Here is a 14982-nt window from a genome sequence, read left to right on the forward strand (position 1 = left end):
AAAGAAAGAACCATAGACCCAGATGCTCCACATCTGAGAGCATCTAACTAGCAAATATGCTATCTCTTTTGCATCCACTTTTGGGGTATCTGTCATGTGAAGGTAGTATTTTCCTATCTCTATAACAACACATCATCTTACAATCCTTTGTCACACATTTAACAGTATAATTTAACAATATAACAACATCATCAATAAAATGTTTTCCTATATATTTGTGAACTGATTTGAAAGAGAGAATTTTAAATATGTGGATGGTTTGTATAATTAATTATAAATGAATATGTTAAACAATACTGAACTGTTACTATGCTAAAATTTGATAAATTAGAAACCAGAAATTCCTCAGAAAAGTGGCTCCAATTACTTTCTGGAAATTTTTCCTTCTCCTTGTGATATAGTTATTTTTGTTTATCTTCAGAAAATCTAATCTAGTCTGAAATTTTTCATAGACAATTCCTTGTATATAGTCATACACTTAGGCTTTGATCAAGTTCCTCTATTTATTAAAAACATGTATTGATTTGTACTTTTGAGCCTCCTGTATTTGATAAGTATTGTGATGACCAATTTCTCACCCATAAAGGTGATTTAAACATCATAAATGATCATGATTTTGTGCTTAATAAGCTCATCCTTGGGTTCATCATTCTCAAGATCTTCCCATCAACACAGTCCAGAACCTCTTTCCACCTGCTTGTCTAACTGGTGACTTGGCAAGAATTTTGTACATTTTTGTTCAAAGAGAAAGAAGGGAGAGGGAATGTCAAGTGAAGAATGTGAGAAAAGTAAAAAAAATTAAGCGTACCTGGTATGAAAGAGAAAGATTTGAAGTTTGTAGTATGTGTGTCTTGTGATTTCCATTTGAATTTCCAATCTTGTCTTTCCTTATTTCTGGGAAAATAATTAGTTCTGAATCCTATGTGGGTTTCTGAAATTTCCCATTTGATTTTGGGTCAAATATCTGACAACTTTTTTCCTATAGAGACTGAGCTTCTTGAAAATAGGAATTGCATAAGTGTTACTGGAACAATTTCCATAACTTCACCTTACAGCTCCTTGGAACACCCTCAGCTTAAAGTTACTATTCATTGTAAGGATGGCAGGCTTTGGGATTATTTAAGGTGTGTGTGATCTTTTGAGCTGTTGTGAGGTTTGGGAAGATGAAGATAATAAAAAGAGGGATGAAGAATTAAGAACGTTTGAACAAACTACAAATAGCTAGTCTTTGGAAAGAAGCACGAAAACTAAAAGCATTGCAAGTTGTTATATTTTGATTTGGAGACAGTGCCATATCTGGTGTCTGAGTTCACACTGAAGCCTATTTTAAAAAGAATTTAGCAGTCATTTGTGGTCCTCAGTCTAGTCTCCCCAGTTTCCATTCATTATATTACCATTCTCCCACTCACCTAGTCATTATGTCTTTTTTTTTATGCTATGTTAATCACCATACATTACAGCATTAGTTTTTGATGTAGTGTTCCATGATTCATTGTTTGCATATAACACCCAGTGTTCCATGCAGAACGTGCCCTCTTTAATACCCATCACCAGGCTAACCCATTCCCCTACCCCCTCCCCTCTAGAACCCTCAGTTTGTTTCTCAGAGTCCATAGGCTGTCATGGTTTTTCTCCCCTTCCGATTTCCCCCCCTTCATTTTTCCTGCTATCTTCTTCTTCTTCTTCTTCTTCTTTTTTTTAACATATAATGTATTATTTGTTTCAGAGGTACAGGTCTGTGATTCAACAGTAATCATTGTATCTTAAAGTCAATTTCCACAATTTCCATTATCTAATCATTCAGTACATTTTAATAATTATCCTTTTAAAGTGGCCCAGCCTGACTTCCAAGGCAAGATTGCTGATTCCTCATTCTCTCCTCAAATCTCACTGAAATGATGGAAGGAAAATGAAAACAACCCAATGTGTCATACAATGACAGAAATGTTGCCATCAATACACTAAGAAGTATATTTGGTTTCCTAGGAATTTTTTGTCCCCCACTTTTAAGTCTTTATCCATATGGAAGTAGGTTTAGTTTAAGGTAGGAGCCCAGACTTACTTTCTTTCTGGTATAGATAATCTGCCAGTTGAGCTAATACTACTTATTAAATAATCCAGCCTATTCCAATGATTAAAATGCCATCCTTGTTATATCCTAAAGGTCCATATATTCTAGGATATATTTTTCGATTCCATTATTGGGTTCCACATTAATGGGATAGTATTTCCTTCCCATAGCTTCATCTCCAACAGTCTTTCATCCCTTTATTTACAAGTATGGATGTTTTAAATAATAGATAACGAGGTTTTGATGTTGAAAGCAACCTGATAGATTAATGACAAAATTTTCCCTATTCCCATCAATTGTAACAAGTAGTATACTTGATTTTATTTCTCCAGTTTCCTTTAAGTAAATTATCTATTTTACTTTTTTGCTTTCTTTTCCTTGTGACTGGTTTTAAATTGTTTTTCATTGTATTTTTTTCTTCTTGGAAATTTCAATATACTTAGTTAATAGTTAAATTATTTTTCCTGGACTCAAATTTGGATGCATATATTTTTCCACTAGTATTACAGAAATTATTAGCCCCATCAAATGTTATTTCTCTTACCTAAGCCCAACCTTAGAAGAGGCTTTTAACTATTTTCACTTTTGTCCTCTCCTCCCTTCCTATTCTTTACTCTTGAAAAAGCTTTTTAACACTTCTATTTCCCCTGGCCCTATTTCTGGTGATTAGGTTTTGCTGAGATAGTATCTGATGCTCTAAACTATTATTAGAATGTTTCTTAAAGTACATTGCTTCCCCTGCAAGCATTGAAATTATACACTCATTGCACTGAACACACACCCTCCTCAGGTTTCATTGTTCACCACTATTCCCTCTCTTCATCTTTCCTTCTATTGAGATCTCATTTCTGATTTTTTTTAATTTTTATTGTTATGTTAATCACCATACATTACATCATTAGTTTTTTTTTATTTTTTATTGTTATGTTAATCCCCATACATTACATCATTAGTTTTAGATGTAGTGTTCCATGATTCATTGTTTGTGCATAACACCCAGTGCTCCATGCAGAATGTGCCCTCCTCAATACCCATCACCAGGCTAACCCATCCTCCCATCCCCCTCCCCTCTAGAACCCTCAGTTTGTTTTTCAGAGTCCATCATCTCTCATGGTTCATCTACCCCTCTGATTTCCCCCCCTTCATTCTTCCCCTCCTGCTATCTTCTTCTTTTTTTTTTTTCCTTAACATATATTGCATTATTTGTTTCAGAGGTACAGATCTGAGATTCAACAGTCTTGCACAATTCACAGCGCTTACCAGAGCACATACCCTCTCCAGTGTCTATCACCCAGTCACCCCATCCCTCCCACCCCACCCCCCACTCCAGCAACCCTCAGTTTGTTTCCTGACATTAAGAATTCCTCATATCAGTGACATCATATGATACATGTCTTTCTCTGATTGACTTATTTCGCTCAGCATGACACCCTCCAGTTCCATCCACATCGTTGCAAATGGCAAGATCTCATTCCTTTTGATGGCTGCATAATATTCCATTGTATATATATACCACATCTTCTTTATCCATTCATCTGTCGATGGCCATCTTGGCTCTTTCCATAGCTTGGTTATTGTGGACATTGCTGCTATAAACATTGGGGTGCACATACCCCTTCGGATCACTACATTTGTATCTTTGGGGTAAATACCCAGTAGTGCAATTGCTGGATCATATGGTAGCTCTATTTTCAACTTTTTGAGGAACCTCCACACTGTTTTCCAGAGTGGCTGCACCAGCTTGCATTCCCACCAACAGTGTAGGAGGGTTCCCCTTTCTCCGCATCCCCGCCAACATCTGTCGTTTCCTGACTTGTTAATTTTAGCCATTCTGACTGGTGTGAGGTGGTATCTCATTGAGGTTTTGATTTGGATTTCCTGATGCCAAGCGATGTTGAACACTTTTTCATGTGTCTGTTGGCCATTTGGATGTCTTCTTTGGAAAAATGTCTGTTCATGTCTTCTGCCCATTTCTTGATTGGATCCTTTGTTCTTTGGGTGTTGAGTTTGATAAGTTCCTTATAGATTTTGGATACTAGCCCTTTATCTGATATGTCATTTGCAAATATCTTCTCCCATTCTTTGTCATGCTTTTTCTTAGTTGGGATATGTGAATGATGATCTTTAATTCAGAACCATTTTCTCTCACTGTTTATTATTTTTTCCCTCTATCTCTTTCTTTTTCTCTTCTCAAACCTCTATGTACTCAATGATATTAAGGATTTATTTAATTCCTGGGATGCAGGTAGTAGTAAAATAAAACCAGTTTAGCTATTTAATGATAACTGGTGAAGCTGAATGATGGGTACATGGGGTTGATTATACACTTTCATTTGTTATTGTGTATGTTTGGAGTTCTCCACAATGAAAAATTAAGTTTTTTAAAAATAAAGCAGTCACTATTCATTTTACTTTTTAACAGATAAATGAAACATTTCATGGATCCAAACTGAGAAGACAGTATGTCAAATCACACGTTGTCCAAGTAAGGTATGTAAAATAGCCCAAGAGGCATAGAGCAGAAAATTCTGTCCTTCACCCTCATGCCTCATCTTCAGTTGGTATAAATTGAAAAATTGAAATAAATCTTACCTTGAGGCTTCAAAACCACTAGCATTTTTAAATGTGAAAAATGGTATTCAAGATCTTTTTGGAAAATTATTTAACTGGAACCAAGAATTCTGACTGATTATGAGTTTCAGGTAAAGGTTGCATGGGTTTGTTTTTTATTTGAAGGCACAAAGTCAAAAAACATATCTAAAGTCAGGAGATGATTTCAGTATAAGAAAAGAATGGATAAGATAAGAGAGGATAGAATATCTGGCCCAGTATGGGCAAACTAATTTGGCTATCTAGCCAAATCTAGCTTAGAGTTGTGAATTAAATGTAAAAGCTGGGGGTGCACCTCGGTGGTTCAGTCGGCTAAGCATCTGCCTTTGGCTCAGGTCATGATCTCAGGGTCCTGGGATTGAGCCCCACATGGGGGTCCCTGCTCAGCGGGGAGCCTGCTTCTCCATCTCCCTCTGCCCATGGTCCCCCTGCTTGTGCTCTCTCTCTTTCTGTGCTCTCTTTCTCAAATAAATAAAATCTAAAAAAAATTAAAAAATAAAAGTTGGGAAATGTCATATAAAACACATAATTCTCAGAATGTGTTGAAAAATAAAAAGATCTGGCAATACAGGGCCCACATCCCCACGTGGCAACAGTGCACTGAAACCGAGGCCGCACAGTGGCAGTTCCTAATGCTCACATGATGTGTGCATATATATTTGCACCCAGCCAGCTGCACTCTTCTCCTTTGCCTTCCTGACTCCTCTAGGAATCCCATTCTACAGCTATTGTCTAGCTGCAAAGATATTTATCCAAACACTGGTGAGGCACAGATAACCTGAAACAGATACAAAAAAAATAGTAACCACAAGCACAAATAGAAAAGTTAATATGTTTTGGAATCTATTTCTCCCTAAAACTAGAACTTTTGCTGTTTGATTTTCCTGGTTTAAATAATCCATGCTCTTAACCAGTAGCCCCCTAAAACTTTATTTATCTTGACTCATTTAACCTGATAACCACCCTGTATGGTATGTATATGTTAGTTTCTTATTTTACAGATGAAGATACTGAAGCAAAGTGACTTGCCAAGGTCACACATTTAATGAATTATAAAGCTGTAGTTTAAACCCAAGCAGTTATATCTAGATGACTGCATCAACTTCAGCCTTCACTCTTGCTCCATGACTATTCTGCACACAGCAATCAAAGTGAATTGCAAGAGCACAGCCTCCCCCTACTTAATATCCTCTGACAGCCTCTCACAAATGCCAAACTCCTTAGAGAGTCCATATGACCCTACCTGATCTGGGTACCCTGCCTCTCTCTGACCATAGGGTTTTTATTTTTTAAAGATTTTATTTATTTATTAGAGAGGGAGCATGAGCAGGGGTGAGGAGTAGAGGGAGGAGCAAAGGGAGAGGGACAAGCAGACCCTGTGCTGAGCGCAGAGCCCCATACGAGGCTTGATCCCAGGACCCTAAGATCATGACCTGAGCCAAAATCAAGACTCAGTCACTTAACCGACTGAGACACCCAGGCTCTATCTCCTTTGAGGGTTACATTTCAAAGAGATGGATTTCAGGTCCTCAAGAAAGACATTTCTGAGGTTCTTAAACTGCAAGAGGCTTTTAAAAGATTTGCATACAGTTCAAAGAGGCAGAAAAAGAATTCACAACTTTTCTAAAGTAAATGCTCTATAAGGAAAGGGATATGGGATCTAGAGTCAGGAAAAAAACATTTAATAAAATTGAGGGGAGTATAAAGTCTGTCTTGGCCAGGGCCTTTGTACTTGATGTTCCTTCTTTCTGGGACATTGCTCCCCCCAGGTCTTATGACTCACTCCTTCTTGTCATTAGGACCTCACTTCAAAGAAGCTGTCCCTGCAGCTGTCTATAATGTTCCCACCTCTCACCTTCAAGTCATTTTTGTCTTCTTCATAGAACACACCTTGAAGATTATTTTATTTCTTTATCTTCTTGTTTCTCCTACTTGCATGAACACAGGCACCTTGTGGTCTTATATGCTGATAGCTAATGAAGCTCTGACTGAGAACTCTGTCTGATATAGTGCCTGGGCTAATACACATCTGTTAAGTGAATGAATGAATGAATGAATGAACTGAAACTTCAGGAATGAAAGGAAAACTGTGTATGGCAAAGAATTACAGGCATTTGTCATATAAAACTAAAGATTATTTTATGAGTCAAGAGAAGGTAACATTAAAATAACCTGTAGTTCATGTTTCCAGTAGAAAAGAGGATCATGACTTTGATGATGTCACATTAAGAATCCATATGTGTGTATTTGGTTTAGTTTTAGATCGTTTTTCAACCCAGGAGAAAAGTTCAGAGTGACATGCATGGCTTGACAAAATCTTTAAAATAAACAGAGCAATATAACATGTCCTCGTCTATTCATTCCATGAGAAGTAAAGGGTTTGTCTCTACAAATCACACAAGAAAAAATTAGCATTGCACCTGCACAAAAGCAGAAGAGGTGAGAATACTTAATAAGTTGACATGTAACTACTAAATTCTTACTACTGTACAGAGGAAATAAAAAGAATACATGTATAGTGTTCAAAGGAAGAGCATCTGGTGTATGTATATCCTAAAACAAAGTAATAAGGGGTGATATGGAACTTAGCTAATCCATTATTTAGAATTATCCTGGAAAAATATTATTGAAATAATAAAGCTTTACAATTAGTCAGAAAATCTTGGATCTCAGCCATGGTTTCTGTGTTTGTTCATGGGTATTGCGAAGGTTTGCAAGTGGATGTTTTCAAGATCTCTCTTGAGTCACATACTCTGAGGTTGTGTGGATTTTCAAATGCATAAATGCAGAGAAATGCCTGGGAAGAGGGGAGGAGGCACAGAAACCTAGTATAGAGACATCCCATCGAGTCAGTAGAAGTTACTCCGTTTAAAAATTTCTGGTTTATACACTTGCATCTTCAAGTGAGAATTACAAACCAAATAAATCCAGTGTAAGGTGTTTGCTCCGTCACGATTTCCAACAGATGAGAGAGAACTTGCCCACTCTTGCAAATGGTGCCTCCACCAAAACAAAAAACAAAAACCCAAGATAATAAATGATGCTCTCATCTCACCTGTTATGTTTCATTTTACTATTTGCTATTAGCCCTACATTTTGAAAGTCCATCGTGGATTTATTATACATAGATATATTTATATTAATAAATATTTTTTTTGCACAGCACTGAGATTTACAAAATACCTCCAGAGACGTTAATTTAGATGGTGTGTACAATAACCCGGTAAATAATATTATCCCCATTACAGAGATGCAGAAATTTGCTTAAGTACAGAGCATGCCAATGGCTTGCTGTGGTCAAGGGGTTGGCAGATGGTGAATCTAGAATACAAACACAGTTCCCCTGAGTCTAAATCACGCTCTCTTTGCTGTTCACCATGTCCATAAAGTACCATTTCCACTCTCTGGAGAGTGGGATAGCTGCAGGGAGCTCTGCTTAATAAAATTATACAATGACTCCACTAAGAATGATCAAGGTTCCAGTAATAAAAACATGATTTATTTGCCTGTTTCTGTTCTGCAGCCGAGCCCAAGGGAACGTGATAATACATGCTGTGCTGAAGTTTAAATCCTGTTTCAAAAATACTGCAGCAAAATTTCGGGATAGGATTGAAACCACTTTATATCAGAAGCTACAGGGCAAAACTGGGTCTTTATGTATAGATTCTTCTTCATTTAAATTTTCAGGTAAGCCTTTTTATGTATGGTATAGAGTGACTTTCACCCTTTAATTTTAATGTCATGTTTTTTATAAAAATGAAAACACTTCTCTCCTTAAATATAATTTCCTATACAATGGTTATTGCTTTTTAACCACTGTTAAAATAATCAGGGTCCATGTTAATCAATTTCTTGATATAATATCATTCTTGTATTCCTGGAATTAAAACTTACTTGATGATAGAGTTTTAAAAAAAAGTAGTCAGAGCCCCAAATAATATTTCTTTGCAAAACAAGGCAGCCATAAACTTTTTTTTTTAAGATTTTATTTATTTATTTGAGAGAGAGAATGAGCAAGAGAGAGAGTGTGCGCAAGCAGGGGGTGGGGTGGGTTGGAAAGGCAGAGGGAGAAGCAGACTCCCCACTGAGCAGGGAGCCCGACCCAAGGACCCCGGGATCATGACCCAAGCCAAAGGCAGACGCTTAACCAACTGAGCCACCCAGGTGCCCCGTAAAGCAGCCATAAACTCTTAATGGCTTGTTCTGTGGGTTGTGTTTTCTCCCTCAGTTCTTTTGGATATCTCAAGAATCTAGACTCCTACATCCCAGAAATGAGTTTGAATCTCTTTAGCATCAAGTCAACTTCCTGATAGGCCTTTAATGGACTTCGTCTCTCTCACTCTTCTGTACAATATAATTCTTTGTAATTTTTTTTAATTCAGTGTAGTTAGCATACAGTGTTATATTAATTTCAGGTGTACAATTATACAATCTAATTCTTATTCTTGGTCACCTAACAATATTGTGAAAGACAGCTTCTAAAGACAAATGTCCCTTCATTCCCAGGATAATGAGTGTCTCTCTGGTCTTGATAAAAGTACAGTGAATGCTTGGCACAGCTAAGCTCGGCTATCAATTCTCTGCTACCACAAATCTGATCAAGGGCAGAAAAGTATCCCTGTCCCTGCAGGAAGGACTAAAAGGATGAAATGTGTGTGGAAAAAAATAAATCAAGGCCAAGGGTTCATTTGCATAGAACATCAAAAAGATCAAAAAGCAAAACCTAAACATGCTTCTCCTGGATAAGAAACCATCATATTGTTGAAATGTGACTCTCCCCAGGTTATTAGTGCTTTCTTTTTTAAAAAAATATTTATTTATTTGACACAGAGAGACAGCGAGAGAGGGAACACAAGTAGGGGGAGTGGGGGAGGGAGAAGCAGGCTCCCCACAGAGCAGGGAGCCCGATGTGGGGCTCGATCCCAGGACCCTGGGATCATGACCTGAGCTGAAGTCAGACACTTAACGACTGAGCCACCCAGGGGCCCCTAGATGCTTTCTCTTAGAACCTTCCTTCTCATACAGCTTATCCTATGTGTGGTGACCTCAAAAGAACACAGAGAAATAAAGCAGATCTGCAATTTATAGAGAATTTGCCACCAAAGATATATTTTTGAAAATTCATCTGCTAAAAATGTGAACTTAAATGTAAAGAAACAGCATTACATTTCCAGCATTCCTCCAACATTATGTTGGAGGAATATATAAGATAATAGATAGATAAAAGATATAACCCTATATAAGAACATTATGTAGGATCCCAGGAAAACTGACTTTCTGAGGGTCTTTTCCAGATATACTATTTTTTTTCAGTAATTCTATTTAATACAATGCCACCCTACAATTTTATGAAGAACAGTGACTGTTAAGCGTAGTATACTTAAGAACAGATGGTGCTTTGGTATTGTCTTAGCCTCTACTTGTTGCTTAGAAACCCCCTCTCCCTCCTACTTCATCCCTCTTCAGAAGTTAGATGCCTTGTGAAACTGGGGGTTTATAGGTGCAGAACCAAACCCAGCAACCAACTGGACCAGTTCTGCAAAACCACAATGAAATGAGTTAACAAAACTCACATTCAAGACAGCTCTTACTGAAAGCGATTATGAATCTTCATTGGTCACCACATAAATGGGTCTCTGGTTTAGGGATTTATGAAAAGCTTATTTAGATAATCAAGGTTGCTGTCACAAGGTTGCTGCTATCTTATTGATAGCCTGGCCTTATGCTTCCTAGTTAGTTCAGTTGCTTAGAGCGTGCTCCTAAGTATGTCAGCGTTGTTCAATTTCATTTTTATACAAGCTGCTTAACAAAGAGGAAAATGTCACTACTTCCTACAGCTGCAGCTTAGACATCACTGGCCAGCGCAACTAGTTACAACAACCAGCTGAATACAGAACTAGTGTTTCTGTATTATTATGCCTAGAAAGAGAAGATATAGAATCGTGGTTAAAACCGTGGGACCTGCTGAGATTTGAATCCCAGGTCCTCTATACCTCTGCTGTGTGACCTTGGAAACATTGCCTAACATTTCTGCACCTCAGTCTAAACATCTCATTATGGGGATGATGATAATAAAAAATATTGCATATGGCTGTTGTATTTCAAAGACCTCATGCACTTTAAAAAACAGGACTGGTGTGAAGTAAGTATCATTAATTGGTTTTTATCATGAGAAAAAAAAACACTCAAAAGGTATGTGCTATGGATTCTATATTTGCAAGTCAACTTTATATATATGTATATGCTATTCTTTTTATTAATAGGCCTGCATATCCCTTCCCCCCCAAACTCAGGCTTCACTATGGATGAGGGGTCAGAAACTGCAGGTGTTCCTAAGGGAGAATGACCACCTCCCTCAAAGCAACAGTGCAGTAGGGGCAACTCGATGTCCCCACCCCTAAACCCCCACCAAAGACAAATCACTTTATCTGACAGAGCCTTAGCTTCTTCATCTTTATAAAGATCATGGTTCATATACTTCATAGTAGTTTTTTTTCTGAAAAAAAAAATGAACACACACATCTAAAGCTCTTAGTGCAATGCCTGACATAGAGCAAGTACTCAAAAAATAGTAACCAAGATAGATTTTTTTCTATATATACACTTTGCAAGAATATTTTCCAGGAGATCATGGTTATTCTTCTGGTAACTGTATTCTTGGATATTCACTGCACACCAATTGAATCTTAGGGAACATACCTATGTGCCTTTGTTATATAGATTCATAGCAGGGCCACCCCATGTAAAGAGATTTTACCAGCCCCAAGAATGAAGTAAATCAGTGGCCGTTGAACCAAGGGATAAAATTATTGCTTTTGTAGAAATAAAAAGTTAATCAACTCAAGTGTCCATTAATATTTCAGCACTTAATAATTATACCTACCCCAGGAAAATAGCTTTATATAATTCTTAGTTATAATACTAAATTACTATTGGCTTAATTTATTCACTTACCAAACAGATACTGACTAAATACTGACTATGGCAAGGAAATTTGAATAAAATTCTACCTTACCATTTTTTGTTTATGCTAATATTAAATTCATTTTCTTTTCCTATGCACATACCAAATGATATAGGAATGAGTATCTAAAAAGGGTATTGGCTGATGTTTTTTTAATAATTCACCATGTATCATCATTTTAAGCTTATCTAGTATAAACTGTGATGTGGATTGGACCTAAAATCCAGCTGGTAAAATCAAACAGTGATTGCAAGTTACTGAGAACAGCGGAAACTGATTTTGTCAACAACGTGCCCCAAACCCCAGGCTTCTCAGTCCACTGGCCTCTAAACTCTTGTCATCACTTTTGGCCAACAATCCCAGGAGAGGTCAGATTCCTTTGACAAAGCTCTCAGAGAAGGCAGTTCCTTTCCTTCACATCACTTTCCAGGCTTTAATTATGTACTCACTACAGTAATTATTTGATTACTGACCATCTCTTCCATCAAATTAAATGTCAAAATCTCCATGAGAGCAGGGGCCATGTCCTTGTTTGTTCACCATTAACTCTTCAAGCCTACCACAGGGCCTGGCATATAGCAGTAAATGATTGTTGTTTGCATTAGTGAATTCCATAATACCAAAGCTGCAACTGAAAACCAAGTAAGAGAGAATATATACAGCCTTTCTCAACTGAGGTTCCACAAAAGAATTAAGCCCTAACAAAAATGATGTGAGTGACTGTTTTCAGTTCTTTTAAGGATGATACATAATATGATTCCAGATTCATAAAAGAGAACTTCAGATAAATAAAGGGGATTTAAGAGTACACTTCTCTTGATGGACACTGAGTAATGTATAGAATTGTTGAGTCATATTCTAAACTAAAGCTCATACAACAATGCATGTTAATTATATTTCAGTAATAAAAGGGGGAAGTTCATTAATTTTGTAAAAATGAAAGCCCCCTTGGGCATTAGAGCTTAATTCTCTTCTAGAATCCCAATAAGGAAGGCTGATAGCAAGTGTGGTGTAAATATGCTACTAGTAGATTTTACCACTCCTAGATTTAGGATGGAAAGAATGCTTCAATTATTAAGGCCTTTGAACACAATGTTTAATTTAATTTTCCAGTCACTCCTGAATTCCATGAAAAATGACATTCTACTACCTTCAAGGTACTAACAATCAGTATTTATGGAGTGCATTCTTTAGTTAGAGAGCCATGTTTTTTCCATCAATTCTAAACTCTCCCATAAGGCAAATTCCTTAACCTAATACCATTGACTTCAATGGGAAAAATTTTTATGCATTTCCAAATCCCTGAATTTATGTTCTCTATGCTAAACAATATCACATTCCTTTAAAATAGAGATGAGAGGGGCGCCTGAGTGGCTCAGTCATTAAGCATCTGCCTTCAGCTCAGGTCATCATCTCTGAGTCCTGGGATGGAGCCCCGTGTTGGGCTCCCCACTCAGCAGGAGTCGGCTTCTCCCTCTGCCTCTCCCCCACTGCCTCCCCACTCCCTGCTCATGCTCTCTTTCTCTCTCTCTCTCTCAAATAAATAAATAAAATCTAAAAAAAAAATAGAAATGATAACCTCAATAGTTAAAATTGGTTAACACAATTTTCCTTTATTACTTATTTTATAATATGATTACTTCCATGACCTTGTTATTTTATAGTTTAACAACCAAAACAGAACATATATATAATATTTAATGTTTATGTAATTTAAATTTTAATGCACAAAAAAAGAACAACTAAAACAATACAAATGATATCTCACCAGACATGTTGACCTCAGAGTGATGCCCTTGACACTCACTGCCATAAACTATCACACCAAGAGCTAAGAAAAAAATGTCACACTACACTAGATGTACCAACTACATGACTGCAAGGATGACCACATGGTGGCTCTCCTAAAAGTTCTGAAAGGAAAAATTCAAGTCATTCCTTGTAAAAGTGAAGAAATGCCTCATAAGCTAAGTAAGGGTTTTAAATGAAATGCCTTATAAAGTTGAATGCTCATAACTTTAATGAGCATATTTAAAAATAATAATCATTTCCTACACAAAGATGCCTTGTACATACTGGTACACTTAACTATCTATTGAATAGGTGTGAGAAATATTTTAAATACTTATGCTAAATTATATGTGGTTAAAGTAAAAACTCAAATTATGTGGAAGTAGCAGAAAGAATAATAACATAGAACTTTATATACAAGGACGACAGTCCTGACCCATTATTAAGGGTTTTACAAGAGGAAGATTGAAGCTCTGGCCTACCACTCATTTGGGAGCAACTGGCCAAGGCAGACACGGATGATGATGTTAGTAGAACACATTTCTTTCATGTGGCTTGATCCTGAGATAATGCATGGCTTCATTTCTACCATGCTTTAAGGAACTGAACTAACCAATCATTTGTTAATGATTCTTTAATCCTAGAGGACATTTTTTTAAAAGCATTGTATTGCCCAGAGTGTCCTTTCTTAACTAAGAACCAATCTTAAGCTCTCTAAACCTGTTTTATCAGCAAAAGTTTTCGTAAAATATTCTTAGTGTAAGACCTTGACCATTCAAAATTCCTTGGAAGTAAGTCTTCTAAATAGGCAAATTTTCCAAAGAGTTTATATTTTATTTTTTTAATAAAATATAGAAAGTATCTTTAAAATTATTTTTTTCAAAAATCTATCTCAAACTTAACACCTACTTTTCTGACATTATTATGGACACTCATTAATATATAGTGAGTATTGTGTTCCCTCGGGGCATTTAGGGAAATGTAAGGTTATTGATGCCTTCAATAAATGATCCCAATATTTAAGGTTTTCAGCTCTCATATTTGTTCTTTATATTTTATTTCTTTCTCGTACTTTGATGTCAAGCAGAGTTCTTGCTGTCACTTCTGTTTTCTCTGTGTTTTCTTCTAACTTCTCCAAATTTATTTCAAATATTTCATAGTAATTTATACATACAAATTAGAAAAGTAAATAGCCTTTGAATGAGGGTGTTTGGGGCCTTCTTATTTAAGTGAGGCTTGGATGGCTATGTATTTCCCCCTTAGGGCCGCCTTTGCAGTATCCCATAGGTTTTGGACCGATGTGTTTTCGTTCTCATTGATTTCCATGAATTGTCTAAGTTCTTCTTTGATTTCTTGGTTGACCCAAACATTCTTGAGCAGAGTGGTCTTTAGCTTCCAAGTGTTTGAATTTCTGCCAATTTTTTTCTTGTGATTGAGTTCCAGTTTTAAAGCGTTGTGGTCTGAGAATAGGCAGGGAATAATCTCAATCTTTTGGTATCGGTTGAGACCTGATTTGTGACCCAGTATATGGTCTATTCTGGAGAAA

At 36.7% G+C, this 14982-nt stretch overlaps 1 protein-coding gene across 1 annotated transcript in view; it reads left to right on the forward strand.

The window, feature by feature from the left end:
• Positions 1 to 14982, forward strand: part of LOC110591355 (transmembrane protease serine 11C-like) — a 60091-nt gene that overhangs the window by 20783 nt on the left and 24326 nt on the right. Inside the window, exons 4-5 of the mRNA XM_021702269.1 lie at positions 4494 to 4561; positions 8205 to 8368. Of these exons, the coding sequence (XP_021557944.1) occupies positions 4494 to 4561; positions 8205 to 8368 (232 nt within the window). The remainder of the gene's footprint in view (positions 1 to 4493; positions 4562 to 8204; positions 8369 to 14982) is intronic.

The sequence above is a fragment of the Neomonachus schauinslandi genome, chromosome 2 (assembly GCF_002201575.2).
Source record: "Neomonachus schauinslandi chromosome 2, ASM220157v2, whole genome shotgun sequence".
In the NCBI taxonomy this organism is placed as follows: Eukaryota; Metazoa; Chordata; class Mammalia; order Carnivora; family Phocidae; genus Neomonachus; species Neomonachus schauinslandi.